Source organism: Hordeum vulgare, chromosome 6H (genome assembly GCF_904849725.1).
Source record: "Hordeum vulgare subsp. vulgare chromosome 6H, MorexV3_pseudomolecules_assembly, whole genome shotgun sequence".
NCBI classification, from domain to species: domain Eukaryota; kingdom Viridiplantae; phylum Streptophyta; class Magnoliopsida; order Poales; family Poaceae; genus Hordeum; species Hordeum vulgare.
This window is the reverse complement of record NC_058523.1, coordinates 69,886,229-69,913,506: the sequence shown is the minus strand read 5'-3', so window position 1 is coordinate 69,913,506 and position 27,278 is coordinate 69,886,229. Positions and strand designations below refer to the sequence as shown.

The 27,278-nt window shown below is 47.3% G+C and overlaps 1 protein-coding gene and 1 long non-coding RNA gene across 2 annotated transcripts; both read left to right on the top strand.

Annotated features, from left to right (window-relative positions):
• Positions 1-22,216: 22,216 nt before the first annotated feature.
• On the top strand, positions 22,217-25,066 carry LOC123403829 (electron transfer flavoprotein subunit alpha, mitochondrial-like). The gene is made up of 7 exons (XM_045097745.1): positions 22,217-22,453; positions 23,065-23,095; positions 23,364-23,546; positions 23,717-23,928; positions 24,094-24,254; positions 24,622-24,780; positions 24,890-25,066. The coding sequence occupies exons 1-7, from the start codon at positions 22,329-22,331 to the stop codon at positions 25,030-25,032; spliced, it is 1,014 nt and encodes a 337-aa protein (XP_044953680.1). The 5' UTR covers positions 22,217-22,328; the 3' UTR covers positions 25,033-25,066.
• A 176-nt stretch (positions 25,067-25,242) lies between these two features.
• On the top strand, positions 25,243-26,399 carry LOC123403332. The gene is made up of 3 exons (XR_006611454.1): positions 25,243-25,254; positions 25,852-25,975; positions 26,298-26,399. It is a non-coding gene; the product is annotated as an uncharacterized LOC123403332 (long non-coding RNA).
• The last annotated feature ends 879 nt before the right edge of the window (positions 26,400-27,278 follow it).

Sequence of the window (27,278 nt, the reverse complement as noted above, 5' to 3'; positions counted from 1 at the left end):
AATGTTGTTTAGTTATATCCCACATCAATCTGAGATAATTATAATCTTGTTGCCATGTCTAAGGGCAACACAGACAAACATTTGTCAACTGAGCTTACTACTGGATCTGCAGTATTTCTATGCATTTTAGGTAATATCCAAAGTGTATTATACTCCTATTACGTATCTAGCATGGTGCCAACGGCTGTTACAATGGTACTATTCACTAAATATAATTCCGAGTAATATGACGTATCCTTATCACCTTTGATTTTGCAATTTGTGTTGTTGCAAACTACTACTCTATATGCCTATTCACCTTTGCCATGTTACATGATTCTTTTCTCCATGTATCCAGCATTATCAACGTTGCTCTTGATGCTCATGTTTTAACTTTGCAGTACAGTACCCACGGTTATACAACAGCCATCCACTACTGTCGTGGGTATAAGCCTGACAGTAGATGTGTAGGGTACGAATGAGATGGGCAGAGTCCTAGCTACGACGAGGTTGTATGACTTCAGGCCCCTCTGCGGTGGAGGTAACAGCCCTACGTCTCAGTGCTCTCGGAGCTTGTTACCGAGTGTGATATGGAGTACAAAGATTTGCTAACCCCTTTACCAGTGGGGGAGGGCGGCTTATATAGAGTGCGCTGCCCCCCACAATGGTTCTGACTCAGGGGTGGAGTAGTGGTGATTGAATGCGTACGTTACAGGTAACGTATGCTTTAAATGCTAATAAATACACCCGGAAACGTACGGCCGTTTCCCTCCGGAGAGGTTACGACGTACCGAGTGTATCCAGTCGGTGAGCCTGGTGTCCTCCGAATGCTAGTTACCGACTGGATGATGGGGATACCTTAATTCAGTCGGAGCAGACTTAAGGTCCTGTCCTTTGTGTGGGGTAGTCCTTGGGTAGGACACCTAGGGCAAGCCTATGACCCTACCCTACGACTATGACCCCATCATTAGTCCCCGAATGGATTGGGGTTGAAACGTAGAAGCGGTGCTTGAGGTTCAGATCCGACTAAACTAGGTTCGGCTTGGGCGTTGCTTGCCTCTATCCATTTTATCTCTCTCGACCAACGCTCCGAGTGGAAGTGCTTGCGAAACAGACTGTCGGGAACCGAGTGCTTCCACGGCATCTTTTGACGCGACCGGTCAACTGACAGCGCAGCGGCGGATTTTCCGGGATCTCAAATTTCGGGTTCCGCGCGCTCAGCGGGGACGACGTGAGCGCGCTCGAGTAGCGCCTGACTCCTCGATCCTCGCGCCTTCAACTCCTCCACTGATATCACCGCGGCTGGTTGGGTAGATAAGATTTTTGGCCCGCTCGCCAGCGACCCAGTCGGTGCTCTATTTAACTCTCGGCGACGAGACCCTTCGGTTACGCTCGCCGAATCTTTCGCTCCGCCTACTCCGTCTTCCACGCCACCTCCTGTGCTCATACGCTCCTTCCTTCTCCTCCTTCTCGAGAGCTCGCCGTCGCCGCCATGACCAAAGGTCAGACCAGCAAGATGGAGGCGAGGAAGAAAAAGAACAAGGCGGTGGCTGCTCAGCGGCGGCAGCGGCCGTTGCCGGTGGGGTGGATCCAGGGAGACTTTCTCCCCTCCACGGTGACGGAGGGGGACCTGTTGGAGCTGGTGGAGCACGGCATGCTCGTGCATAAGTCCTGGAGGCTGCCGTCGGACGACGAGGTCGAGCCAGCGCCACGGGAGGGGGAGCACGTCTTGCTCCTCAGCCATGTCCACAGAGCTTTTTCTCTGCCCCCGCATCCCTTCTTCAAAGGCATCATGAACCACTTTAGTGCTCAACTCCATCACTTCCCTCCGAATGCCATCGCCCACCTTTCTGCCTTCATTGTTTTGTGCGAGTGTTTTATCGGTTGCCCTCCCCATTGGGGTTTATTCAAACATATCTTCTCCGCCCGCTCTCAAACCATCAAACGCCTTAGTCAGTCGGACGACAAGACGCATCTCCTCCAGCCCTGTGGGGGTTTAGGGTTTCAGAAGAAGAGTCGGAGCAGCTATCCTGCCCTCCAGTTGAGCGAGTCGGTTAGGAACTGGCAGTCGACGTGGTTCTACTGCCAGGACATTGCCTGTCCGAATGCGTGGACTGGGCTGCCTCCGTTTAGTCTAGACCGGCCCGCCCCACCTAAGTAGCTCGCGCTCTCGAAAGCCGAGAAGAACGACATCCAGCCTTTGGTCGAGGCACTTGTGGATGTTGTTAGGAAGGGGGTCACCGGCATAGACCTGCTCGAAGTCTTCTTGGGTCGGCGGATCCAGCCGCTGCAGGCTCGCGATCACGCTATGTGGCACTACACAGGGCCCGACGTGGTGGGCGTACCCAAGGAGAGGGTGACCTCGTGGGTGCTCCAAATCACGGGTCCTTGTGAGAACCCCAAAGGAGCTCGCCGAGTGACGCCTTTCAGCGCGGATCACCCTCCACCGAATCAGGTGAGTGACATGAGCCGAGTGCATTGAACTGTATCAATTCCTGTCTTTTATTTATATCTCTGTGTGTTGTCCGATGTTTCGGACTGAACTTCATGCAGGCGTGGACCAACTGGTTCTCACCCGTCTCGAACGGGGATCCGGAGGAGGAGGAAGAAGAAGGCAGCCAGGAGGGGAGCGTGGAGAGTGCCGAGTACGTCTCCGACAGCAGGGAGTCGGAGGAGGAGGACAGCGAGGACGAGGAAGAGGACGAAGAGACAGACTCGCCACCTCCGCGGCCAGAGCATCGGGGCAAACGTCGGCACGAGCCCGCCATCCCTTCAGCTCCTCCTGCGTCGTCGAGTGCTCCGCCTGTTGCCCCGGTGGTTCCGAGTGTTCGAGGCACCAAGAGGGCCAGGGACGCAGTCGCTGAGCCCGCGGGCCAGTCTTCCAGGGCGCCTAGGCCGAGTGGGCCCAAACCCCGGAAGGCTCTGCCGCGGATGAGGGTTGCCATCCCCATCACCTGCACGTAAGTGAATCTAACTTTCGGATCTTTCTGTTGTCCGAGTGAACTCCTGTTTTATAAGTCGAATGGACTTCACCCGACAGGGCCGCCACTTCTGCAACTTCTCTGGCCCGCCAAGGGGACGACCCCATGGACACGGACAACGTTATCTCATCCCAGCCAGGTATGTTGTAGGAGAGTTGGGTGTTTTATTTCTGTAGACTGCACCATTCTTTCTTTTTCTGAGTCGTCGTGCCATTCGGCTTGTCAGGGGCGATTCACTTGGACGAGGACGTGCAGGGGAGAGCCGACCTCGTCGTGGAGCCTGTCCTGGAGCCAGTCCCTGAGGCTGCACCCCCTGCTGCCGCCCTTGTCGCCGACGCTCCGCCAACCGAAGCACCTCCACCGACTGAACCGGTGCCGGTGGGGGAGGACCCGACTAGGGTGGATCTTGGGATGCCCCAGGGACCTCCCACGATTCCCGGTTCGTCGAATGTTGAATTCAGCATCCGGCGTCTTCCATAGGAGCAGGTGGGAGCAGCCACGGGGGGCATGGTGCGGGCGGAGCTCATGGCTGGAGAAGCCAAGAGGGCTTACGACTCCGTTGCGGCGTTGTACCAGCGGAGCTTGGAGCTGCGCGATGACATCCGAGTAAGTAGTCTAGTAAGTATTTACTTTTCTCCTGTAACCCACTGGGTGGTATGGTTTTCGCAATGGGTTCACTCCGAGTGAACCCAGTGGGTGTAGTCCCCGAGACTTCTGTCGAGTGCTTGCACCGACAGTTGTCTTTATACATTTTGTCTTCAGTTTGGTTGTGTCCGTAGGCAGCATTTTCGAGTGCGAGTACTTATTGCAGTCGGAGCACTCTTGCGGTAAGGGTCTCTGAGAGTAAGTTGCGCGCAGGTCGAGTAGTATTGGCCTCTGAGGCGTAGGTGAAAACATGCATCTCAATAGGGCGGGCCTGCTTGAGGTGCATGCCAGTGGGGTCACTCTTAGTGAACCCACTGGGTGTAGTCCCCGAGACCGCTGTCGACTGCTTGCATCGGCAGGGGGCTGAAGAACTTATACTGTGTATTGAGAAACTTGCTGATTACCCTTTGTTTGTTGGTGGCAGAAAACTTGTGAGATGGGAACGAGCTATGAGGCCCTGAGGGATGAGAGGAACCAATATGCTGGTGAACTGGAAGCTGCGATGCTCGCCGTGGCCGGCATGAAGAGTGCACTGGAAGTACGAGAGAAGTCCTTGGAGGAGGCGCTGGAGGCAAACAGGGTGTTGACGGCGGAGGTGGAGAGGATTGGGAAACAGAGGACTGAGCTGCACAAACAGATGGGCATCCTGAACAAGCGATGCATAGCCCAAGAGAAGTATGTCACCGACTGGGCTGCGCAGATGATGACTCGTCTGGCTGGTAAGTCTTATGCTTTGTCGAGTGGTTGGACTGTGTGACGAACACTCGCTTTTTACTCTCTGCTTGCTCGTTTGGTGCAGACTTTTGCGGTGACGCCGAAGCTGAAGCGGCGGCTGTGGAGCGGTCCATGAAGGACAATGTGCCACTCGGCGAGGACGCCAACCGGGATCTGCTCCGGGCGCATATCCGCGTAGGCAAAGTGGGTCCTTTCATCATCCGACTGAGAGAAGTCATCGGCCGCATTGACAAGGAGCTTTGGCCGGAAGATGAGTCGCGGCACGAGATGGAGACTCTGTTGGGGCGACTGCAGGAGATTCCGGGCCGAGTGCAATTGTGGAAGAAATCGGCAGCACGTTGCGGTGCTGACGTTGCACTGTCCTTGGTCCGAGTCCATTGCAAGGAGGTGCGGGAAGATAAGCTGAAGACATTGAAGGTCGCCAATACGAAGAAGCTTCGATTCGAAGACTTCATGGAGATGTTCCTTGAGATTGCTACCCATATCGCTGATGGAGTCGACTTGGACACCTTTGTGGAGCCCTCCAGTCCAGGCACCGGCCCAGCTGACGCGTGATAAAACTTTGTCCTCAGTATGCCGAGTGTTTGCCTGTAAGATACTCTGGCCACTTCTGTTGGCTATCGTACTTTTAAATCGGTGCGGGTAAGCTTGATCTGCACCGAGTCAGTTATCGTTGCTAAACTTGTGGAATCGGAATGAAAACCTTTAGTCTTTTGTTTGAATGTTGTTTCGAGTGCAACACTTAGTGCATACTCGGAGAAGATTAAGACTCAGGTGATTGTTGGCCACGTCTAAGTCTCCGAGTGGGACTTGTAGTGCACACTCAAATGAGTTATTACTTAGGTGATTCGTGATCACATCTAAGTCCCCGAGTGCGACGTATAGTGCACACTCGGAGGAAGTTAGTACTTAGGCGATTCAGGATCGCAGCTAAATATCCGAGTGCGACGTATAGTGCACACTCGGAGGAAGTTATTACTTAGGTGATTCAGGATCGCAGCTAAGTCCCCGAGTGCGACGTATAGTGCACACTCGGAGGGGGTTATTACTTAGATGATTAGTGATCACAGCTAAGTCCTCGAGTGCGACGTATAGTGCACACTCGGAGGAAGTTATTACTTAGGTGATTCGTGATCACAGCTAAGTCCTCGAGTGCGACGTATAGTGCACACTCGGAGGAAGTTATTACTTAGGTGATTCGTGATCACAGCTAAGTCCTCGAGTGCGACGTATAGTGCACACTCGGAGGAAGTTATTACTTAGGTGATTCTTGATCACAGCTAAGTTCCCGAGTGCGATGTATAGTGCACACTCGAAGGAAGTTATTACTTAGGCGATTCAGGATCGCAGCTAAGTCCCCGAGTGCGACGTATAGAGCACACTCGGAGGAAGTTATTACTTAGGCGATGTAGGATCGCAGCTAAGTCTCCGAGTGCGACGTGAAGTGCGCACTCGGAGGAAGGTAGTACTTAGGCGATTTAGGATCGCGGCTAAGTCCCCGAGTGCGACGTATAGTGCACACTCGAAGGAAGTTATTACTTAGGCGATTCAGGATCGCAGCTAAGTCCCCGAGTGCGACGTATAGCGCACACTCGGAGGAAGTTATTACTTAGGCAATGCAGGATCGCAACTAAGTCTCCGAGTGCGACGTGAAGTGCGCACTCGGAGGAAGGTAGTACTTAGGCGATTCAGGATCGCCGCTAAGTCCCCGAGTGCGACGTAAAGTGCACACTCGGAGGGAGTTAGTACTTAGGCGATGCAGGATCGCAGCTAAGTCCCCGAGTGCGACGTATAGTGCACACTCGGAGGAAGTTAGTACTTAGGCGATGCAGGATCGCAACTAAGTCCCCGAGTGCGACGTGAAGTGCGCACTCGGAGTAAGTTAGTACTTAGGCGATGCAGGATCGCAGCTAAGTCTCCGAGTGCGACGTGAAGTGCACACTCGGAGGAAGGTAGTACTTAGGCGATTCAGGATCGCAGCTAAGTCTCCGAGTGCGACGTGAAGTGCACACTCGGAGGAAGGTAGTACTTAGGTGATTCAGGATCGCGGCTAAGTCCCCGAGTGCGACGTGAAGTGCACACTCGTAGGAAGTTATTACTTAGGCGATTCAGGATCGCAGCTAAGTCCCCGAGTGCGACGTATAGTGCACACTCGGAGGAAGTTATTACTTAGGCGATGCAGGATCGTAGCTAAGTCCCCGAGTGCGACGTATAGTGCACACTCGGAGGAAGTTTTTTTTGTGTAACCGTAGTCTGCAACCGCGGAAGAACTCTGAATCTGCAAAAAACTGAATCTGCTGTATATTATTTCGTCAAAACTTGTTCGTTACACTGCTTCAGTCGACGATCACGTATAAAAACGCTTGAGGAGATCTCCGTTCCATGCACGCGGCTCGTCTGTCTCCCTCTGAATGTTGTATAGTCTATATGCTTCGTTGTTCAGCACCTTGGAGACGATGAAAGGCCCCTCCCAGGCCGGAGCCAACTTGTGGGGTCTTTGCTGATCCACTCGGAGCACTAAATCGCCTGCTTGGAACGTGCGGCTCCTGACATGACGTGCATGAAAGCGTCGCAGATCTTGTTGTAAATTGTTGAACGAGTGAGTGTCATCTCGCGTTCCTCCTCCAGAAGATCGACTCCATCTTGCCTTGCTTGTTCCGCTTCGGCTTCGGAGAAGAGTTCGACTCGCGGGGCATTGTGAAGCAGGTCACTCGGAAGGACCGCTTCTGCTCCATAGACGAGGAAGAACGGCAATTGCCCCGTTGATCGGTTTGGAGTGGTGCGGAGGCCCCAAAGTACTGAAGGTAACTCGGTGACCCATGCACGAGCAGCATGTCCTACCTCTCGCAAGAGTCGAGGCTTCAAACCTTGAAGGATAAGTCCATTCGCACGCTCAGCTTGTCCATTGGATTGCGGATGTGCTACGAAAGCAAAATCCACTCGGATACCCTGACTCACACAGAAACCTTTGAATCTGTCCGAGTCGAAGTTTGTCCCATTGTCCGTGATAATGCTGTGAGGCACTCCGAATCTGGAGATGATGTCCCTGACAAACTTAACGGCTGTGGAGGCGTCGATTTCTTTATGGGCTTGGCTTCTATCCATTTTGTAAACTTGTCGACTGCCACCAACAGATGTGTGTAGCCTCCTTGGCCTGTCTTGAATGGTCCGACTGTGTCTAATCCCCAAACTGCAAATGGCCACACAAGTGGGATTGTCTTTAGTGCAGATGTTGGCTTGTGGGACTTGTTGGAGTAGAACTGACAGCCTTCACATCGGTCGACCATAGCTTTGGCCATCTCGTTAGCCTGCAGCCAGAAGAATCCAGCTCTGAACGCCTTGGCGACGATTGCTCTCGAAGAAGCGTGATGGCCGCAGGTTCCCGAGTGGATATCCTCTAGGATCAACTTTCCTTCCTCTGGGGAAATGCAACGTTGGAGGACGCCTGAATCACTCTCCTTGTACAATTGACCGTCAATGACAGTGAATGCCTTCGACCTGCGAACTATTTGCCGGGTTTGGACTTCATCTTCTGGAAGTTCTTGTCTCACGATATATGCCATGATTGGCACAGTCCAATCGGGAATGACTACCAGAATCTCTGTGACCAGATCAACCACAGCAGGCACATCGACTTCAGTCGGATCTGTTGCGCTCTTGGGTTGTACTAGTTCTTCCGTGAAGGGATCTTCTTTAACTGAAGGAAGATGGAGGTGCTCAAGGCAGACATCACTCGGGGCTGGTCTCCGAGTGGATCCGAGTTTCGCCAACTCGTCAGCTGCTTGGTTCTTCAGTCTTGGAACATGATGAAGTTCTAGACCTTCAAACTTCTTCTCCAGCTTCCTGACTGCATTGCAGTATGTTGTCATGGTGGGGTTCCTTACGTCCCACTCTTTCATCACTTGGTTGATCACCAAGTCCGAATCGCCGTAGACCATCAGGCGACGGACGCCGAGTGAGATGGCCATGCGCAATCCGTAGAGAAGAGCTTCATACTCTGCCTCGTTGTTAGAGGAATCAAAGTGTATCTGAAGCACGTACTTGAGCTTGTCACCCTTTGGCGATATGATCACAACACCAGCGCCAGATCCATTCAACATCTTAGACCCATCGAAGAACATTGTCCAATGAGCCGAGTAGATGTGAGTCGGTTGCTGTTGTTCTACCCATTCTGCTATAAAGTCAGCCAGGGCTTGAGACTTAATAGCTTTCCTGGCCTCGAACTTGATGTCGCAGTACATCATCTCCATTGCCTACTTCGCCACTCGGCCCGATGCGTCCCGATTGTGGAGAATTTCCGACAACGGAGCATCAGAAACGACAGATACCGAGTGGTCTTGGAAATAATGGGCCACCTTCTTTGAAGTCATATAGATCCCATAGATAAGCTTTTGATAATGGGGATACCTCTGCTTGGAAGGGGTCAGGACTTCGGAGACGTAGTACACTGGCCATTGAACTTTGTATGCTTTGCCTTCTTCTTCTCGCTCGACTGCAAGAACAGTACTGACGACTTGATTTGTAGCCGCGATATATAGAAGAAGGGGCTCTTTACTGAGCGGAGCAGTAAGAACCGGCTGGGTGGAAAGTAGGACTTTAACGTCGTCGAATGCGACTTGGGCTTCGTCTGTCCACTCGAAGGTATCTGACTTCTTCATGAGTCGGTACAAAGGAAGTGCTTTTTCGCCGAGTCGACTGATGAACCTGCTCAAAGCCGCTAGGCAACCTATGAGCCATTGAACATCGTGTATTCTGACCGGCCTATCCATTCGGACGATGGTCCCGATCTTTTCGGGGTTAACATCGATTCCTCGTTCGGAAACGAAGAAACCGAGTAACTTTCCGCTGGGAACACCGAATGAACATTTAGCTGGGTTTAGCTTGATATTGTACCTACGAAGGTTGGCGAATGTTTCTGCCAAGTCAGTCAACAGGTCGGAACCTTTGCGTGACTTGACTACGATATCATCCATGTATGCCTCCACATTGTGACTGATCTGGTCGAGGAGACATTTTTGGATCATGCGCATAAAGGTAGCTCCTGCATTCTTTAGACCGAAAGGCATAGTGATGTAGCAGAAGCACCCAAACGGGGTGATGAAGGCTGTTTTCAACTCATCGGGACCATACAGACGGATCTGATGATAACCCGAGTAGGCATCAAGGAATGACAAACGCTCGCATCCCGCAGTCGAATCGACAATTTGATCTATGCGGGGGAGCGGAAAATGGTCTTTCGGGCAGACCTTATTGAGGTGCTTGAAGTCAATGCACATTCGAAGTGACTTGTCTTTCTTGGGCACCATGACGACATTGGCGAGCCACTCGGAGTGGTGAACCTCGCGAATGAAGTTGGCAGCCAGCAGCTTGGCCACCTCTTCTCCGATTACCTTCCTCTTGTGCGCGGCGGACCGACGCAGGCGCTCTCGGACGGGCCGAGCGACGGGATCCACATGCAGTCGGTGCTCAGCCAACTCCCTGGGTACACCCGGCATGTCAGAAGGTTTCCATGCGAAGATGTCCCAGTTCTCACGGAGGAATTGGATGAGCTCGGCTTCCTATTTAGGATCGAGGGTGGTGGAGATGTTCGTCGGGGCGGCAGACTCGTCCGTCGGGTGGATGTTGACCTTCTTAGTCTCTCCCGCCGACTGGAACGCGGACTCAGAAGCTGGCTTCTTTGAGTGCATTAAGTCGGCAGGGTCGACTGCCTTCTTGTACTCTTCGAGCTCGAGTACAGCCATCTGCTGGTCGGTGATCCTTGATCCCTCTTGCAGACACTCCTCGGCTCGCTGACGGTTGCCGGTGATGGTGATAACGCCTTTTGGACCTGGCATCTTCAACTTCAAGTACACATTGCACGGGCGTGCCATGAAACTCACGTACGCCGGGCGGCCCAGAATTGCATGGTAAGCGCTCTGGAAATCCACCACCTCGAATGTGAGCTTCTCCTTGCGAAAGTTTTTGTCGGAGCCGAAAGTGACGTCCAACGCGATCTGGCCGAGTGACTTGGCCTTCCGCCCGGGGACGACTCCGTGGAACTGCATATTGCTCTCGCTGAGTCTGGACATCGGAATGCCCATTCCCTTGAGGGTGTCGGCGTACATGATGTTCAGTCCGCTACCGCCATCCATGAGGACTTTGCGCAGTCGGACTCCTTCCACCACCGGGTCGACGACCAGAGCCTGTCTTCCTGGAGTGGGGACATGCGTTGGATGGTCCGACTGATCAAAGGTGATCGCAGTCTGAGACCATCTAAGGAACTTGGGAGCATTCAGAATGGCCATGTTGACCTCTCTGTTCACTAGCTTCAGTCGATTCTTGCTTTCGACGTCAGCAAAAATCATGAGGGTTGCATGGACTTGGGGGAACGGATCCTCCTTATCCTCCTCATCTTGTTCAAGATTCTTCTCACTCGGTTGTCCTTCGCTGAACCCCTGGATCAGGAGACGACACTGCCGAGTGGTATGCTTCGCGTATATGAGATTGCCTTCTTCGTCCATCTTCGTGTGAATTGGACAAGGCTGATCCAGGATGGGATTGTTGAACGGCTTCTTCTTGGGGGCAGACTGCGCTTTCCCTTTGCCCTTGAACTTGGCGCTGGTCACAGCTGCAGCTTCTGCCCGCGGTGTGGGTGGAACTTTCTGTTTCTGCTTCCGAGTGTTACCTCCGTCGGTATCGCCAACTGTCTTGTGTTTACCACTCCTGATGCGATCTTCTTCCTCGCCATTTGCATAACGAGCAGCTATCTCCATCATCTTGCTCATGGAGATGTCGCCCGTCCGGCCGAACTTTAGGTACAGCTCTCTGTACCGTACGCCTGCCTTGAATGCGCAGACTGCTTGATGCTTGGTGACGTTCTCCACCGTGTGGTAGAGAGTTGTCCATCGCTGGATGAAGTCACGCAAGGGCTCATTCGGCTTCTGGACACAGTGCTGAAGCTCCACAAGACCTGCAGGGCGTTTGCATGTCCCTTCGAAGGTCCTGATGAACACTCGGGCCAGATCTGCCCAACTGTAAATGCTTGAGGGGGCTAACTAGTTCAGCCAAGCTCGCGCCGAGCCGTCGAGCATCAGAGGGAGGTGCTTCATAGCGACATGATCGTCTCCTCCTCCGATCTGGACTGCCACTTGGTAGTCGTCCAGCCATGTTTCAGGCTTGGATTCCCCCGTAAATTTACCGATTCCCGCTGCCAATCGGAAGTTGGGCGGGATGTCAGCCGAGCGGATGGCTCGACTAAAACACTCGGGGCCGTACACGATGGTCCTGCTGCCACTCGGACGATCCAGATCGTGGCCATCGCGGTGGGCTCGACCCCTGTCGACTCTTCGCTGGGCGATTCACCCTCTTGCGTCGGGTCTCGGGTCGTAAGTGTCGCCGACTGAACGCCGATCATCATGATGTCGGGACCCATAGGGCCCACCCCGTGGAGGGGTGCGCGAACGGCGGCGATCTTCACGGACCATGGAACGACTGCCTCCCCTGTGACACTGATAGGAGCCAGGGCTATGAACCGACCGATGCGTGTTTGCATGGACGGAACTATTGTGGATCCGATTGTGCGACTGGGAGATTGCCGAATTCTGCTGCTGCGCCGTGTGCAACAGAGCACGGATCTGCTCGATTCCTCTTCCTGCCTCTGAGTCAGTCGGCTGGAGGGAATCGGCGATCTTGGCTGCTGCAGCCAAGTTGAGGAGAGGTGTGCGGAACAACTCTACGTTGCTCTGCCGGGTGTGCCGACTGGCAGAACGGCGAGGCGGACGGCGTGCACCGGATGCTTCACCGACTTCGCGCTCGTTCCAGCCGGCCTGATGGGGATCTTCATGGGTGTTGGCCATGTGAACTTCTGCTGCAGGCCCGCGGCCCACGTACTCGGAAGGGAGCTCAGTCGGAATCGAGCCCGAGCACTGGGGACACGGGGCAACCACAACAGACTCCAGAACCGCCACTCGAGAGGACGCGAACTGACGCGCTCGGGCATGCTGCACCCAACGTTGTAGACGGGGACTGCGAGATCGCTTGCTGCGGCGCGTGACGAAGGTGCAAGCCGGCAATGGAGCCGATTGTTGGAGAAGAAGGACGTCGCGAGCGCCGGCACGGAAGTGCGTGGCCCCGCGACGGGGAAGCGCCTCGACGTCGAGAGGTGCCTCCCGGAGCCACGCCGAATCATCGACGACGAAGGAGAGAGCGCCGAAGAGGATCTGGTGACCCATGCTCGAATCTCCACCGGACGACATGACGAAAGGAAGTAGTCGCAAACTCGCCGGAAGTCGCTTAGACGCCTGCCCCACAGTGGGCGCCAACTGTCGTGGGTATAAGCCTGACAGTAGATGTGTAGGGTACGAATGAGATGGGCAGAGTCCTAGCTACGGCGAGGTTGTATGAGTTCAGGCCCCTCCGTGGTGGAGGTAACAGCCCTACGTGTCAGTGCTCTCGGAGCTTGTTACCGAGTGTGATATGGAGTACAAAGATTTGCTAACCCCTTTACCAGTGGGGGAGGGCGGCTTATATAGAGTGCGCTGCCCCCCACAACGGTTCTGACTCAGGGGTGGAGTAGTGGCGATTGAATGCGTACGTTACAGGTAACGTATGCTTTAAATGCTAATAAATACACCCGGAAATGTTCGGCCATTTCCCTCCGGTGAGGTTACGATGTACCGAGTGTATCCAGTCGGTGAGCCTGGTGTCCTCCGAATGCTAGTTACCGACTGGATGATTCAGGGCCTGTTACCGACTGGATGATGGGGATACCTTAATTCAGTCGGGGCAGACTTAAGGTCATGTCCTTTGTGTGGGGTAGTCCTTGGGTAGGACACCTAGGGCAGGCCTATGACCCTACCCTAGGACTATGACCCCATCAACTACCATATACAACTCAACCCTTGCCAAGACACCAGCGGAATATGCTGTTGTCGTAAGTCTGTTCGCCCTTTCTTGTCCTAGGTATTCTGAATATTAGTTCGACATTCAGTGTTACATTAGTTTGTCAAATTCTTTCTGCTATCTTGGGAAGTCCTACAAAATTATACTCTAGTAGTTAAGTTTCCACCATTTGTTTCAGCAAAAAAAATTAAAAAAATCGGGGTTATGCTTGGTGACGTTTTGCAGATCTATACTGCTAATCAAGGTTAAGCTTGGTGACGCTTTGCAGATCTGTACGTGCGAGTACAAAGCTTAGGCCTTGTGAACTCATTTCAAAGGTAATTTTTGCTACCCCAGCCCCAGTGGATCTTGTATTATGTTAAGATATAAAGCTGGTGGTGATACTATTGTTGCTTTATCGTCAAATATAAACAAATCTTGGTCCTCTCGGAAAAAATATCGGAAAAAATATAAACAAAGTCATTGACAGTTTCTTTATAGCATACTCTGTCAAGTGTGTGCTCAGTATGTTCGAACTAGTAATTTCATATATTCAGATAGGGACCTTTCTTCCTCTTATTTTGTTGTCAAAGCCCAAAAAGAGTGATGCTAATTTGCTGAAGGTCCATTTGTTCATCAGGCTCTATGATCTCAATCTCCTGGCCTGGCAGAGTATTTTTCTCATGCAAAATTGCATAGTTGAACAATCTGTAGCTGTTATGCAACATGCGTTGGTCATCTTAAAACGATGCTACCTGATGCATATCATGATTTTCAGACCTTGGATCAATCTACTCTTTAGGTGTACTTCAGAATCTTGTCTTATTTTTTGTATTTGAGATGAACCAGTGCTCTCATGTTCCACTAATTATTAGCTGGTCGTCCGAACATGTTTTTTCAGTTTATACTTGGTGCCACTGGAAGCAGACAACCTACTTTTCTTGTATATGAACAAATTTCTTGTATATTTTAACTGTCGTAGACAGTAGTCGATGCAATTTTAGCTTTTGAAGTCGAACTCATCTGCACTTGAACAACCTACTATTTTTGTATATGACAACCTGTAGTGTTAGTTCACACTTTTTTGTAAATGCTGTTATTTAAATACCTGTAGTGTTAGTTCACATCTTATTCTTATTTTTTTGCATAGGTGAAGTACAAAGCCAAGTGTGAAGCTATGAAGCGTATCAACAAAGAGTAGTATATGTATTGTAATATTAGGCAGTAGTAGGTATATCTGGGTTGTGGTGTAGTGTAAAGATTGTAATAGACAAATTTAATGTTGGTTTGGACGAATTTCATTTGCTCCCCAGCCTGTTTGAAATATTTATTCTGAATGTGATTTGAATACCTATGAAATGGCAACTTGACAAGGGGACCAAGTTATGCCATTTATTTGACAAAATATGAAATTTCTGACGTGTGGGACTAATTTTGAGATCAACATGACATGTGGGACAAGTACAAAAATAAAATGACCAAAAAAGAAAATCAATGGAAAGTAAAAAGGCCACAAACGTAAATTTGAAATTTTTTACTAACGTGGCTATAAATAGGCTAAGGCCCAAAAAGAAGCCCAATAAGAAAAAGCCCAAAAAAATAAACCAGCCCATTTGATCAATTGAAATGGGTTGGGCTGATTTGAGCCATGACATTTTAATTTCGTCGTAATTTTGCCACGTAGTACCGGGTGTGATTGCCAACGACGATTTAGGATCAGCGTAATGGTTACGACAATCCAGGAATCGTCGTAAAAGTTATGACGATTTTGATGAAAACGTCGCTGCTGTTCATTTGTGACGCTCTGTTTTCGACACTTGGTTTTTCGTCGTGAGATCGTCGTAAATTAAAAGCAGTGACGATGTAGCGACCTGTCAGACGGCCTCCCAGGCAAGGGCCTCCCAGGCGGCCTGCTGGCGGGCCAGGCCCTAGGCCACGCCAGGAGGTCACCTGGGTGGGTCCCACCTCCTCCGATGCCCTCCTTTGGCCTATATTGAGAGTCCCGAGACGAAACCCTTGCAGACTATTTGGAATCGCGAATTTCTCCATCGTTCCACCGCCGCAGCGCTTCCGAGATCAGGAGTGTCAGGAGACCTCTTCCCAGCAACCTGTCAGAGGTAGGATTGACATCTCGGAGCTTCTCCACTGCCATGGACGCTTCCCGAACATGCCGTGAGAGTCCTTCTTGGAGCATGAGTCCATGAGCAGTAGCTATGTGATGTCTTCTCTCCAATCTTGTGCTTCAATGGTTAGTCCTTGTGAGCTGCCTTACATGATCAAGGCATCTATGTAATTCTCTTGCTATTTCTATGCTCGATTTTTTGGGATTCGATGGATTATGAGATTATGTTCATATTGTTATGAGTTATATATTTGATTATCCTTTTATATTATGTTCCTTAGTGATTCATGATTGTTATCCGTTGCTATTTATTGCTTTGGCCGAGTAGTAGATTGTAACTCCAAGAGGGAGTGTTATGCATGATTGCGGGTTCATGCCCCTCGATGTCTAGCTTGAGTGACAAAAACATTAGACTAGGGGATGTGCTTGTTGCCACTAGGGAGAAAACAACGGTGCTTGTGACCACGGTTGCAAAGATTGTTTACGTTACGCATAGTTCATTAATGCAGTTGTCCGTTGCTTTGAGTTTACACTTTGGGTGGGGCTCGCAACTTAATACCGGAGAGATGTTCTGGATAGATATCTCAAGGTGGATGATTAGTAAGTAAATGTTGATGAATAAACGGTCTACTTGTCTTGGCGTAATGCCCATTACTATTGAACCTCTAACTATTAAGTAACATAATTAGCATTGCGCTGCGATCATAATTTTGTCAATTCCCCAACTGTGATTTGTTTACCCAAGAATAGTTGTTTATCGTCTTTTGGGAGAGAGACATCACTAGTGAACATCATGTGACTCCGGTCCATATCACCATCATTGTTTACACCGCCATCATTTACCGCTTTCATTTACTTTTCCGTTGCAATCACTATTACCTTCCCGCTTGTGTTTTCATCCTTTGCAAACTACAAGGCCGGAGAGATTGACAACCTCTTTGTACTCATTGGGAGCAAAGTTATTTGTTGTGTGTGCAGGTCCACGTCTTCTGCTAGCGCTAGGGTGGAAGACACCTACTTTGTTGAGCCTAGGAGTCCTCCTGGTTCGATAAACCTTACAGTCTCCATGTAAGGGAAATCTGCTGCTGACTACATCTCCACCTTCCACTTGTGGTAACCAATGAGGGGCGAGAAGTATATCCATCAACTCCTCATCAAGCAAATTTCTGGCGCTGTTGCCTGGGATCCAGTCTTCAAGATAGGGGAGTTGCACACTATCTTTTACCTTTGCTTTTTAGTCTTGTTAGTTTGCTTTCTAGTTTTTGCTTTAGAGTCCTATACCAAAAACCACAAAAAAATTAGTTGCTTTGTTCTTGCTTGTTGCTGCAGCTATGGGTTCTACTGAGAACACTAAGTTGTGTGACTTCACTAGTTACACTTTTGGAAAACTACACTCTTAGTTCGCTGCTTGGGGAAGGCCGCTTTACCACACCCGTGGTAGAGAAGTCTCCTCCACCTACCGAATTTATCCCATTCAAAATATCACTTGGGATAATTGAAATAATTAGGAATGACTGTTATGCAGGAGATGGAACAGTCAATCCTAGTATTCATTTATTGAAACTTATAGAACTTTGTGAGTTGCTTAGGATTTAAGGTGTGACAAGAGATAGAGTCATGAGGAAATTATTTGCCTTGTCACTGAAAGGAAAAGCATGGGAATGGTATAGACTACTAGATGATTCTCACCTATGAGATTGGGAAGAGATTCAGTGTCTCTTTTACTCCAAGTTTTATCCTCTTCATGAAGTCCATGTGGATCATGGTAACAATGCTTTATGTGATACTTATATTTTTGATTTTATTCATGATCCACTGAAATTAATATGGGAAGGGAACATATGCTTATAGTTATTTCAATAATATCAAGTTCCCTTTCTTTATGTTGAAGGTTTTGAAGCTGCACTTGTTTTGCCTTCCTATGCTTATTGCTTTGTGCTTCAATGAATTATTCTCTTGCAATATTCCTATGCATAGGAAGCATTATAGACTTAAATGTGCTTGGTACTTGCTTCTTGATTCTCTCTTTTTTTCTACAACTCTTATTCCTACGAGAGCATCATTAAAACCTTAAGCCTATCTTTATGGCTATAAAGAAAGAGCTCTAGGGAGACAACCCTTGTTATCTTTACTTTGAGTTTTTACTTTCAGTTTTAGTGGTCTTGATGCTTGTTACTACTGTAGCGCCATCATTGTATCTTTATTTTCAAGCTTTGTGCCAAGTTTTAGCCTCCGATTGCAAGAAAGTTCAAAAATTGTGACATGTTGTCCAGAAACAGTTTCTGTCTGCCTGACGGAACAATTCGCCAAAAATCCACAAATCATCTTTTTGATCTGAATTGTTTTTATAGCATGCTCTATATAATTGCCTTTCTGGCATATGTTCTGAGTTTTTTATTTGAGTTTCAGAACTGCCCCAAATAAATTATTTACTACGTGCTGTTCTATTTTTCACAGATTCTGCAATGTTTTGTGTTTTCATTGTCTTGCAAAACCTAAGCTTACTTTTTATTTGCAAAAACCTTTTGGCAATCATGAGAAGCAGTATCTTTTCATGAAAATCTTTATTTCCATCAGGTAATGAATTCTATTATTAAGGGAAATAACCACTCTAATCAGCTTATGATGAGTTTCGTATGAAGGGAGTTTTCAAGTATGCAATTAGGAGATGATGAAAGAAGATACAGGAGTGTCAACCGCTCAAGATTGGGGATGCCCCCATGCACCCCAAGAAATATTCAAGGAGACTCAAGCGTCTAAGCTTGGGGATGCCCCCGTGCATCCCCTTCTCTATCAACAATTATCAGTTCGTCCATCTCCATGCTATATTTTTATCACTTCATATGTTATGTGCTATGCTTGCAGCGTCCCGCTCTTTAATTTTTAGTTTGTTTTAGTTTTGCTTGCTTTTCATAACAAGTCAGCACCTAGCCTACGTTTTTTGGGAGAGAAACACGCTCTATTCCACTCTAGAATACAACATAGGTTTTCATGCTTATCTTTCCTGTGTGTTCTTCATCTTTCCATAGCTACTGACATGTTTAGCTCTTAGTTTTCATGCTTATCTTTTTAAGAGATTTTATTTAGGTTGCTTTTGGAACTCTCTTGAGTTATCATGCTTATCTTGTTTAGAGAGTTGGCTCGTTGCACTGAGTTGTTTGTCTTGCATGAGTAGGTAATTGAGGTTGCTATTTAAAGTATAGTAGTAACTTGCAATAGTTTTGAGGTATTGATTTGAGTAATGTTTGGACTATTGGTGCCAAGAACATGAGCCTATTAGTGATAGGTGACGTATTTTGGGAAATTCGTGTGTTTTCAAAAACTAAAAATTAGTTGAGAACTCTAGCTACTAAATTGATCCCTAACCTCTGGGGGTTGGAATATATAGAGTACCCTCAGGTTACCTTGAGTCAAGGATGCACTAGGATAACCAAACCCCCAAACACTCCTCCTCGGGGTACTTGTCTCTTTGTGAATTTCCTAACTAGATAGAGAGTTACAGATAATAAGTGTATGAGTTCTTCGGACTAATGTGAGTATTCGATTGTTGGCACTTCCACCATCCATATTTTGCTAGCCTCTTCGGTACCGTGCATTGCCCTTTTCTCACATTGAGAGATATTGATTTGACTAATGTTTGAACTATTGGTGCCAAGAGCTTGAGCCTATTAGTGATAGGTGTCGTATTTTGGGAAATCCGTGTATTTTTCAAAAACTAAAAATTAGTTGAGAACTCTAGCTACTTAATTGAACGCTAACCTCTAGGGGGGTTGCAATATATAGAGTACCCTCGCGTTACCATGAGTCGAGGATGCGCAAGGATAACCAAACCGCCAAACACTCCTCCTCGGGGTACTTGTCTCTTTGTGAATTTCCTAAACACATAGATAATTACCGATAATAAGAGTATGAGTTCTTCAGTCTAATGTGAGTATTCGATTGTTGGCACTTCCACCATCCATATTTTGCCAGCCTCTTCGGTACCGTGCATTTCCCTTTTCTCACATTGAGAGTTGCTGTAAACTCCACCAGTGCATCCAAACCCATGACATGATACACTCTCTCATACATAAGCCTCATTATATCTTTCCTCAAAATAGCCACGATACCTACCTATTAAGGCATTTCCATAGCCTTTCCGATATACGTTTCCATGCAACATCCACCATCTCAAGACTTGATCTTCATGTCATACATGCTTTTGCTTGATCGTAGAGCCGCATGCTAGTTGGGCCTTGCCCTTATTACTGCTACATGATGTGCTATTATCATTGCATATCCTGCTACACTAGCAGAGGCATACATTTGCGTACATCATGATAGTTTTCACTTGTCTTTATGTTGAGTACTTCTTATAAAGTGTGATGCTTTTTATTTTTATTCATTTAAACATAGAGTGTTGCCCTTAAGTGAGTAAAATATCGCAAAGTGGACAAACAAAAGATCCCAAAGAGGACAAATGAGAGATAAAAAGAAAGAGACAAAGAGGCCACAAAAAATAAAAAAAGAGAAAAAGAAGAAAAAAAGAGAGAAGGGGGCAACACTACTATTCATTTTGAAAGTTACACACTCGTACTCCATTGCTATATTGGTAATACATAGAGATTATCATTCATGCATAACTATGTGGGGACCCTTACACAATAGAACTTGGTTTGCATATTCCAATGATGAGCCTCCTCAAATGAGCTCTAGGTCTTCATGAGCAAACAAGTTGGATGCACCCCCACTAGTTCCATTGGAGAGCTTACCTTAGCTCATATATGCATCCGTTACATGGCAATCCCTACTTCTCACATCATATCTATCATTTGGCTTTCTCTCGCCTATGGTTGTCCTCATTGATGTGAGCCTTTCACACCTTGCTATGGATCCTCATCCACTTGCTAATATTTTGATATGGATCCTCTCATCCACTTGCTAATCTACTGATATGGATCCTCATCCAATTGCTAATCTTTTCAAGAGATCCAATTATGATCAACCAATTGCTAGTGAGTTGAGTGTACTTGATTATCTCCATGAAGTTTTGCTTGATATTCGTGAATCTAAAAGTTGTGATGAAGTGATTCACGATGTTTCCTTGAATGAAAAGCATGATTGAGATGATACTGTTATTTATTATATTAACATCCATTGTGCTAATGATATGCAAAACCACAATCTTGCGAATGCTATATTTGATGAGTTTTCCATGACCACTACTTATTGCACTCCTAGGAAAAGGTCCACTACTATATAGCATTCCAAGTAATATAGGATTCCCAAGATTGGCTATATAGTAGTGGATATAGCAGTGGCTATAGACCAGACAAGTGGTGCGCCACTACTATATAGCATTCCATGACCACTACTTATTGCACTACTATATAGCAGTGGCTATAGACCAGACAAGTGGTGCGCCACTACTATATAGCAGTGGCGCACCATGTGCAGGTGCGCCATTAGTGTGATGGACACTAATGCCGCACGACACACACTGTGGGCCACTACTATTTTTTTTTCAAAAGTACTAATGGCGCACCGGGGCAGAGTGCGCCATTACTAGTTCAACTAGTAATGGTGCACCACTCACCCAGTGCGCCACTACTATATTTTTTTTATTTTTTTGCAAAACTACTAATGGCGCACCACCAGCCGGTGCGCCATTAGTAACCAGGGTTACTAATGGCGCATTTGTAGGTGGTGCGCCATTAGAAACCTGATATTTTGGACAGCCACCTACCACCACTCCTTTGAGCTTGCGCGCTCAATGTCCACCACTCCCGCGTTCCAACTAACAAAATATCTCGAAATATTCACATCACGTGCTCGATCTCTACTCCAACACCGCCGCCGCTCCCGATTAACCCTACCTCAGCCCCGCCGCCACCGACGAGGACGACGACCTCCTCCACCCCACCCCGTCCTGTCTCCCATCGGCGCTGGCGTCGGTGCCCGCACCCTCTCCCCTTCTCGATCTTGATCCGGTCAGGCGACGTGCAGATCAGCCACTGCCTACACCTCTATCCAAACCAACCGCCGCTGACCACCCACCGTCGTCCTCGACCAGCACGATTAGTCAACCCCCTGTCCCCACCCAAATCGAACCTTCCCTGAGATGGCAATGGCAGCGCCGGCGAGCCCTGGTGAGGACATGGACATGGAGGTGGCGGCCTTCCTGGCGTCCTGCGCAGCATCTGCGTACGGCGCCGCCGAGGCCCTGCTCGACCGCCTCGATGCCCCCGCCTCCCTGCAGCCGCACGACGCCTCCTCGGAGCCGTGCGCCGCCGCCTCGCGGATCCTGCCGTCGGACAGGACTGCCTCCGCCGCGCCTTCAACTTCCGCATCATCCCCGACGACCCGCGCCTACAACAACAAGGTCTTCTCCTCCCTCCCTCCCTTGGCCACTAGTCGATTTATCCCAGGGTCATTCGGTGAAATTCACAGACAGAATTATCTGAGTTTCTTTGTTTTTCTTTTGAGGGATGATTTGTCCACCAAAAGTTTACCAAGTAGTAATACTATTGTATACTGTCTGTTGCGAAACTTCTTATACTAATTTCTTTCTTTTTCGCGGAAGCAATCCCAACTAAGAATGATAAACAACATTAAAATGTTGTATGCACTATGTACTATGTGGAATTGTGAATGCAGACAGTTCACAGTTGGTGATCTTTCTAAATTGTGACTTACCATATATCCTTGGGTGAACCAATCAAGAAATTTTCTTTACAGGCTTCCATGTGTTCTGACATTCTAGACTTGTTTCAGGAGAAACATACAAGTATTTCCCCCTGGCTATTTATAGCCTGAATTCATCTATTTGGCTATTGAGATTCACATCTAATCAATGTCAAGTATTATCTCTGTCCCAAGAAGCTTGTCTTAGATTTGTTGATATGGATGTATTTAACACTAAAACGCTTCTAGATACATCCGTATCTAGACAAATCTAAGACAAATTTTTTGGGACAGAGAGGGTATATTTTACATCGTAGTGATTTGGTGTATGCAATAATCATATTATGTTAGCAATGGAACATAGTTCGTCACAATTTCTTTCCTTCAGGTTCAGAATTACGAGCATAACCTCAGTATCTAGATGCAGATGTTCCTCTGAATTATCCAGCAGTGCTCCATCTTCCTTAAAGTAGACAAAATAGTCACATTGTTCTAGAAGGTACTCCCTCCGTATCATAATATAAGATGTTATTACAACAGATATACTCGCATATTGGTTGTAATAGCATCTTATATTATGGGACAGAGGGAGTAATGTTGAACATTTGAGAAAGAAGATGTCATCGCTGCATATGCAGTTTCCAACACTTCTATAGTTCTATTGTTCTTAATCAACAAGGTCAGGATATAACAAATTGCAATAAGTGATTATTTCAGAAGCTCGGAATATAAAGGATCTTATTTGTATTGCATAAAGTGGGACCGAGTATCTCCTCTGGTGTGGCTAGCTGAGTATGTGTGCTCATGGGCCACCTTTCTATGTTCAAGGCACAACGTTCTCAGGGTGCCTACTCAGGTTCTTCATCATCTTCAAGAAATGCCACCAGGAGAGATAGTCCCTGGCTGGTCTAGCATTGCATAAACCTAATGAAATTCAAAACAAAGCGAATCATTAGTCGGTTGGAGTAAATTCTTACAGATGACATACTATGTTTACTCTTTCAGAGCCCAAGTCATATTAATTTACCCTAATATCAATGTTGAGCTTAGAACTTCAACTTTGCCTTATGCTACTCTCAGCCTCTCTCTCTCTCTCTCTCTCTCTCTGTGTGTGTCTTGGTGTGCTCTCTCTTCTCTTGGACAGATTCAGTTCCATGCCTGCCTGCTACTTCCTCTGCTAGTATCTGTCTACTCCACTCCAGAGTAGCATGTGAACGCTCATTAAACAAAAGAACATGAATTTTCCTGCTCCTTGTGCGGTTATGCCATTATTACTTCTCCTGAATTATTACTGAACATCAGTCTTGCCTCATCATCATTACCAAAAAGGCTAGTTTGCCCCTGGGTCTCCTTGACCCTGTTGCTGTCCTGCTTGCTAGGTGAGGACACTAATCATAGCAGAGCACGAAGGCGGGCTCGTCAAGCCATCTTCCCTGGGCGCGTTGGCGGTTGCTGAGGCCATCGCCAAAGAGAACAAGGTGTCTCTTCTTCTCGGTGGATCCGGACCGATGCTGCACAAGGCTGCCCAGCATGCTGCGTCTAGCCACCCATTGGTCAATGAGGTATTGTTACTTGCTGCTGGCTACCTCCCGTTACCCTACATAATACTATTAGTTGCATCTTTTTCTTTTTTGCCATGCTCTACATTTCAGTTCAACAAGGGTGAAAGAGAACTTGGCGAGAATGGAAGCACATGTTCATTTCTTCATCAGTTGTCTCTCTTGTGTGGCAGGTTCTTGTTGCGGATTCAGATGTGTTTGCGCATCCTTTAGCTAAGCCTTGGGCCGCGCTGCTCCGCTCCGTGCAGCAAAAAGGTGGATACTCTCACGTGATAGCCTCGTCGACGTCGTTTGGGAAGAATTTGCTTCCACGTGCAACGACTCTTCTAGATGTCTACGCTGTCACGGACGTCGCTGCCATATCTGAACCACGGGTCTTTGTGAGGTACGACAGTCCAATGTTTTTGCATTGTTATCGGTGATTCATGGAGAATTCGGGGTATTCATAGGGTAATCACCATCTCTTTGGTGTTTAACATAGACAACTCGATGCTATAACCCATCATCAATTAAACTTTTGATGATTAAGATAAGACACTCTTTTCTTCAGGCCAATTTATGCTGGAAATGCTCTCTGCAATGTACGATATACCGTGGAGTCTCCTTGTATGATGATTATTAGATCAACATCATTTTCTCCAGCTACTAAGTATATGTCAGAAACTAAAGTTGCGCCCATAACCCAGGTTGATCTCTCTTTCCTCAGGGAAGGTTTGTGTGGTTCCCTCACCATATTCTTCTATTATCAACACTCTTCTGTGCCTTGCAGAGTTTTTGTTGTTAATGTTGCATTACCTTTCTTAGACCATGGATCTGTTAAGACAATATTTTGACTTCTGCAATAGAAGTTCAAGGTCTGATTGAGTGTTAGTACTAGGTTTCCATTTCCATGGACTTGTTATGGTTTATGGTCCATGGTTCAGTCTTGAGCAGGCGCTCATGCTTGGGTGTGTGGGTGTTGATGTCACTGGTTTGTGGGTGCATATGCAGGTTGTATTTACTCTTACAAAAACATGTTAATAATAACAGTTTATAAATCATGCGACATCTTTGTAAAACTCTTTCCTTCGATCTGCAGCGAGCTCAAGGAAACCTTCATGGGTGAATCTTACATCCCAAGACACAGAACGGCCAGACCTGGCAAATGCACGTGTGGTAGTCACTGGAGGTAGAGGTTTGAAGAGCACCGAGAATTTCAAATTGTTGGCGCAGCTGGCAGAGAAACTTGGCGCAGCAGGTTTGTGCTTTTACCTGATTGTCCATTGAACCTAGTTGACAACGAACCTGTGAAGGCCAGGCCTCGTGTGAAATCCATTCTTGTTTTACATTTTTTGTTCCTTGTGTAGTGGGTGCGACCAGAGCTGCCGTCGATGCAGGATATGTGCCGAATGAACTTCAAGTAAGATCCTCAAGTCTATTAGTCAGAATCGAACTGATTGTCATCCGGCTTATTTGCGATGGGGCAACGCAAAAGAATCACAACTCTTGAGAGACGAGAGGACGAACATGCGCTGCTTTGTATCAGGTACTTTGATCCACCTTTCCTTCTTGTTTGATATCCATTCTGCATCTGAATCCTTATCGCTGATGCAAATCACCTTTGAAAATATCATATGTTAACCACACGGCATGTCGGACGTAGGTCTGGAGCACGATGCATACCATACGGAGGAAATGACGCCAGAGCAGCTAATGACACAGGAGAAGCTAAGTATGATACTGAATGTTGCTGATATGAGACTATAATTAACTGAATTCTGCCGTCAAGTGATTCAGGAACAGGATGTCTAAGGGTCCAAATGCTAGACTTATTATACCTTACAGGGTCCAAATGCTAGACTTATTATACCTGATAAGATATGTTTGCATGTACTGTTGGCATGTCGTTTGATTCAACACAAGAAGCATAACAAAGTAAATCCTCTTTTTTCTTGCGGACAATAGCTGAATAAATCTGCTCTAGTCTGTAGCAGGTGTAGCAGTATAGTTCATATTAGGCTCCAAAAATTTCCAACTCAGGGAAGGAGCAGACATGAGCTCAAATTGTTAATGGCATGTAGGAACAATTTGAACAATGTCATCACCAGTACGATATTTCCGTTTTGTGGAGGAAAAAAATCCTTGGTCTTTGTTTATAAGTTTATTTATCAACCTGAAAGTGAAAAGAAGCCCTGTTTGAACAGCACAGTTAATATGGTTTGTTGCCATTTTGAACTCCTTTGCATTTTTCTCTGACTGTATTTTGATGGACCATTCTTTGGTTGAACTTTTAAATAGAAGCTTAGCTTTGCCATTAATGTTTTATTAGGTACTCAATATGCTAGAATAAATCTGGTTTGCATGATCGAAGTTATTTTAGGAACAACTGGGAGGAAACAAGGCACATCTTCAAAGGCAGCATCCTAACCCTCCACCGAGTCATTGCTCTGCAAGTAAGAGAGTTCCCTTTCCCATTCCTAGCATTCTGAAGTCCTGATGTAAGCCTGGCAAAATATATGTGTTTTGATGGCAGGATAAGATTGGCAGAGGCCTTCATATCACTTGAACATCCATTAGTCACAAAATTCCATCACGAGAAGATTGATTATCGTGTAAATAAGGTATTTCATCCTATACTGTATGGTTTTTAATTACTCAGATGGATAATGACTTGAAGCCACAGAGCTAGATTACATTAAATGATTTCTGATTCTTTGTGAGCAATGATTGTGAATACAATAAGTGAAGGTTTAAGATGTCTCATCTCTGTTGCAGGATATGGCTTGTGAGTACCAGCAGATGCTTGAGCTTCTTAGAAAGGCCCCATTTTTTGGCAGATGGCGTGCTAAGCCAGGATCCGTTGATTCGTTTATAGTTCCACGGTGATGACCAGATCTTGAGGTTCTACGCTGCGTTGCAGAGGCTGGTTCTTGAAGTTTCTTGATTTCACCACAATTTTAGCAGTTTTGTGTACCAGCTCTTTCAGATTATTTGTAGCATGTGTGCTTCTGCACAATACTGAAGTTTTGAACAGTGGTAGCCTGTAACAAACCTATAAAGCCCTATGATGTTTGGCACCATGAGGTGTTTATATGGATCGGTAACTCTGTAACTCTTATTATTTTAATTGTTGGAGAGGAAAAGAAAAGTAGAAGGAATTGGCACACAATAAATATGTTAACTCTGCGATTTCTGGTCATCACCGTGAGCTATACTAATGACACACATGGGAGGCATACTAATGGCGCACCTGGGAGACATACTAATGACACACCTGGGAGGCATACTAATGGCGCACCTGGGAGGCATACTAATGGCGCATTTGGGAGGCATACTAATGGCGCACCTGGTAGGCATACTAATGGCGCACCTGGGAGGCATACTAATGGCGCACCTGGAGCTATACTAATGGCATACTGCCTGGTGCGCCGTTAGTAAAAAATTCTAATGGTGTGATGCTAGTGGCGCACCTATAGTGCTCCATTAGTAGCCAAAACAGGTGCGCCACTAGCAGTCCTTTTCCTAGTAGTGTTGCAATGATCATGATTGGGGTGATAATGGTTCTTATGATCTTGATAAATTATTTAATACTCTTAATGAATATGATATCGAAAGTGGGTTTGGAAGAGTGTCAAATTTAGGTAAAAATAATCCCACATATTTTGAGAGTGTTCAATCTTATGAATTTTTTTGATAAAAGTGGGTTTGGAGAGGTCATGACTTTAGTTAATGTTAATCTCACTACCTTGGAAGATT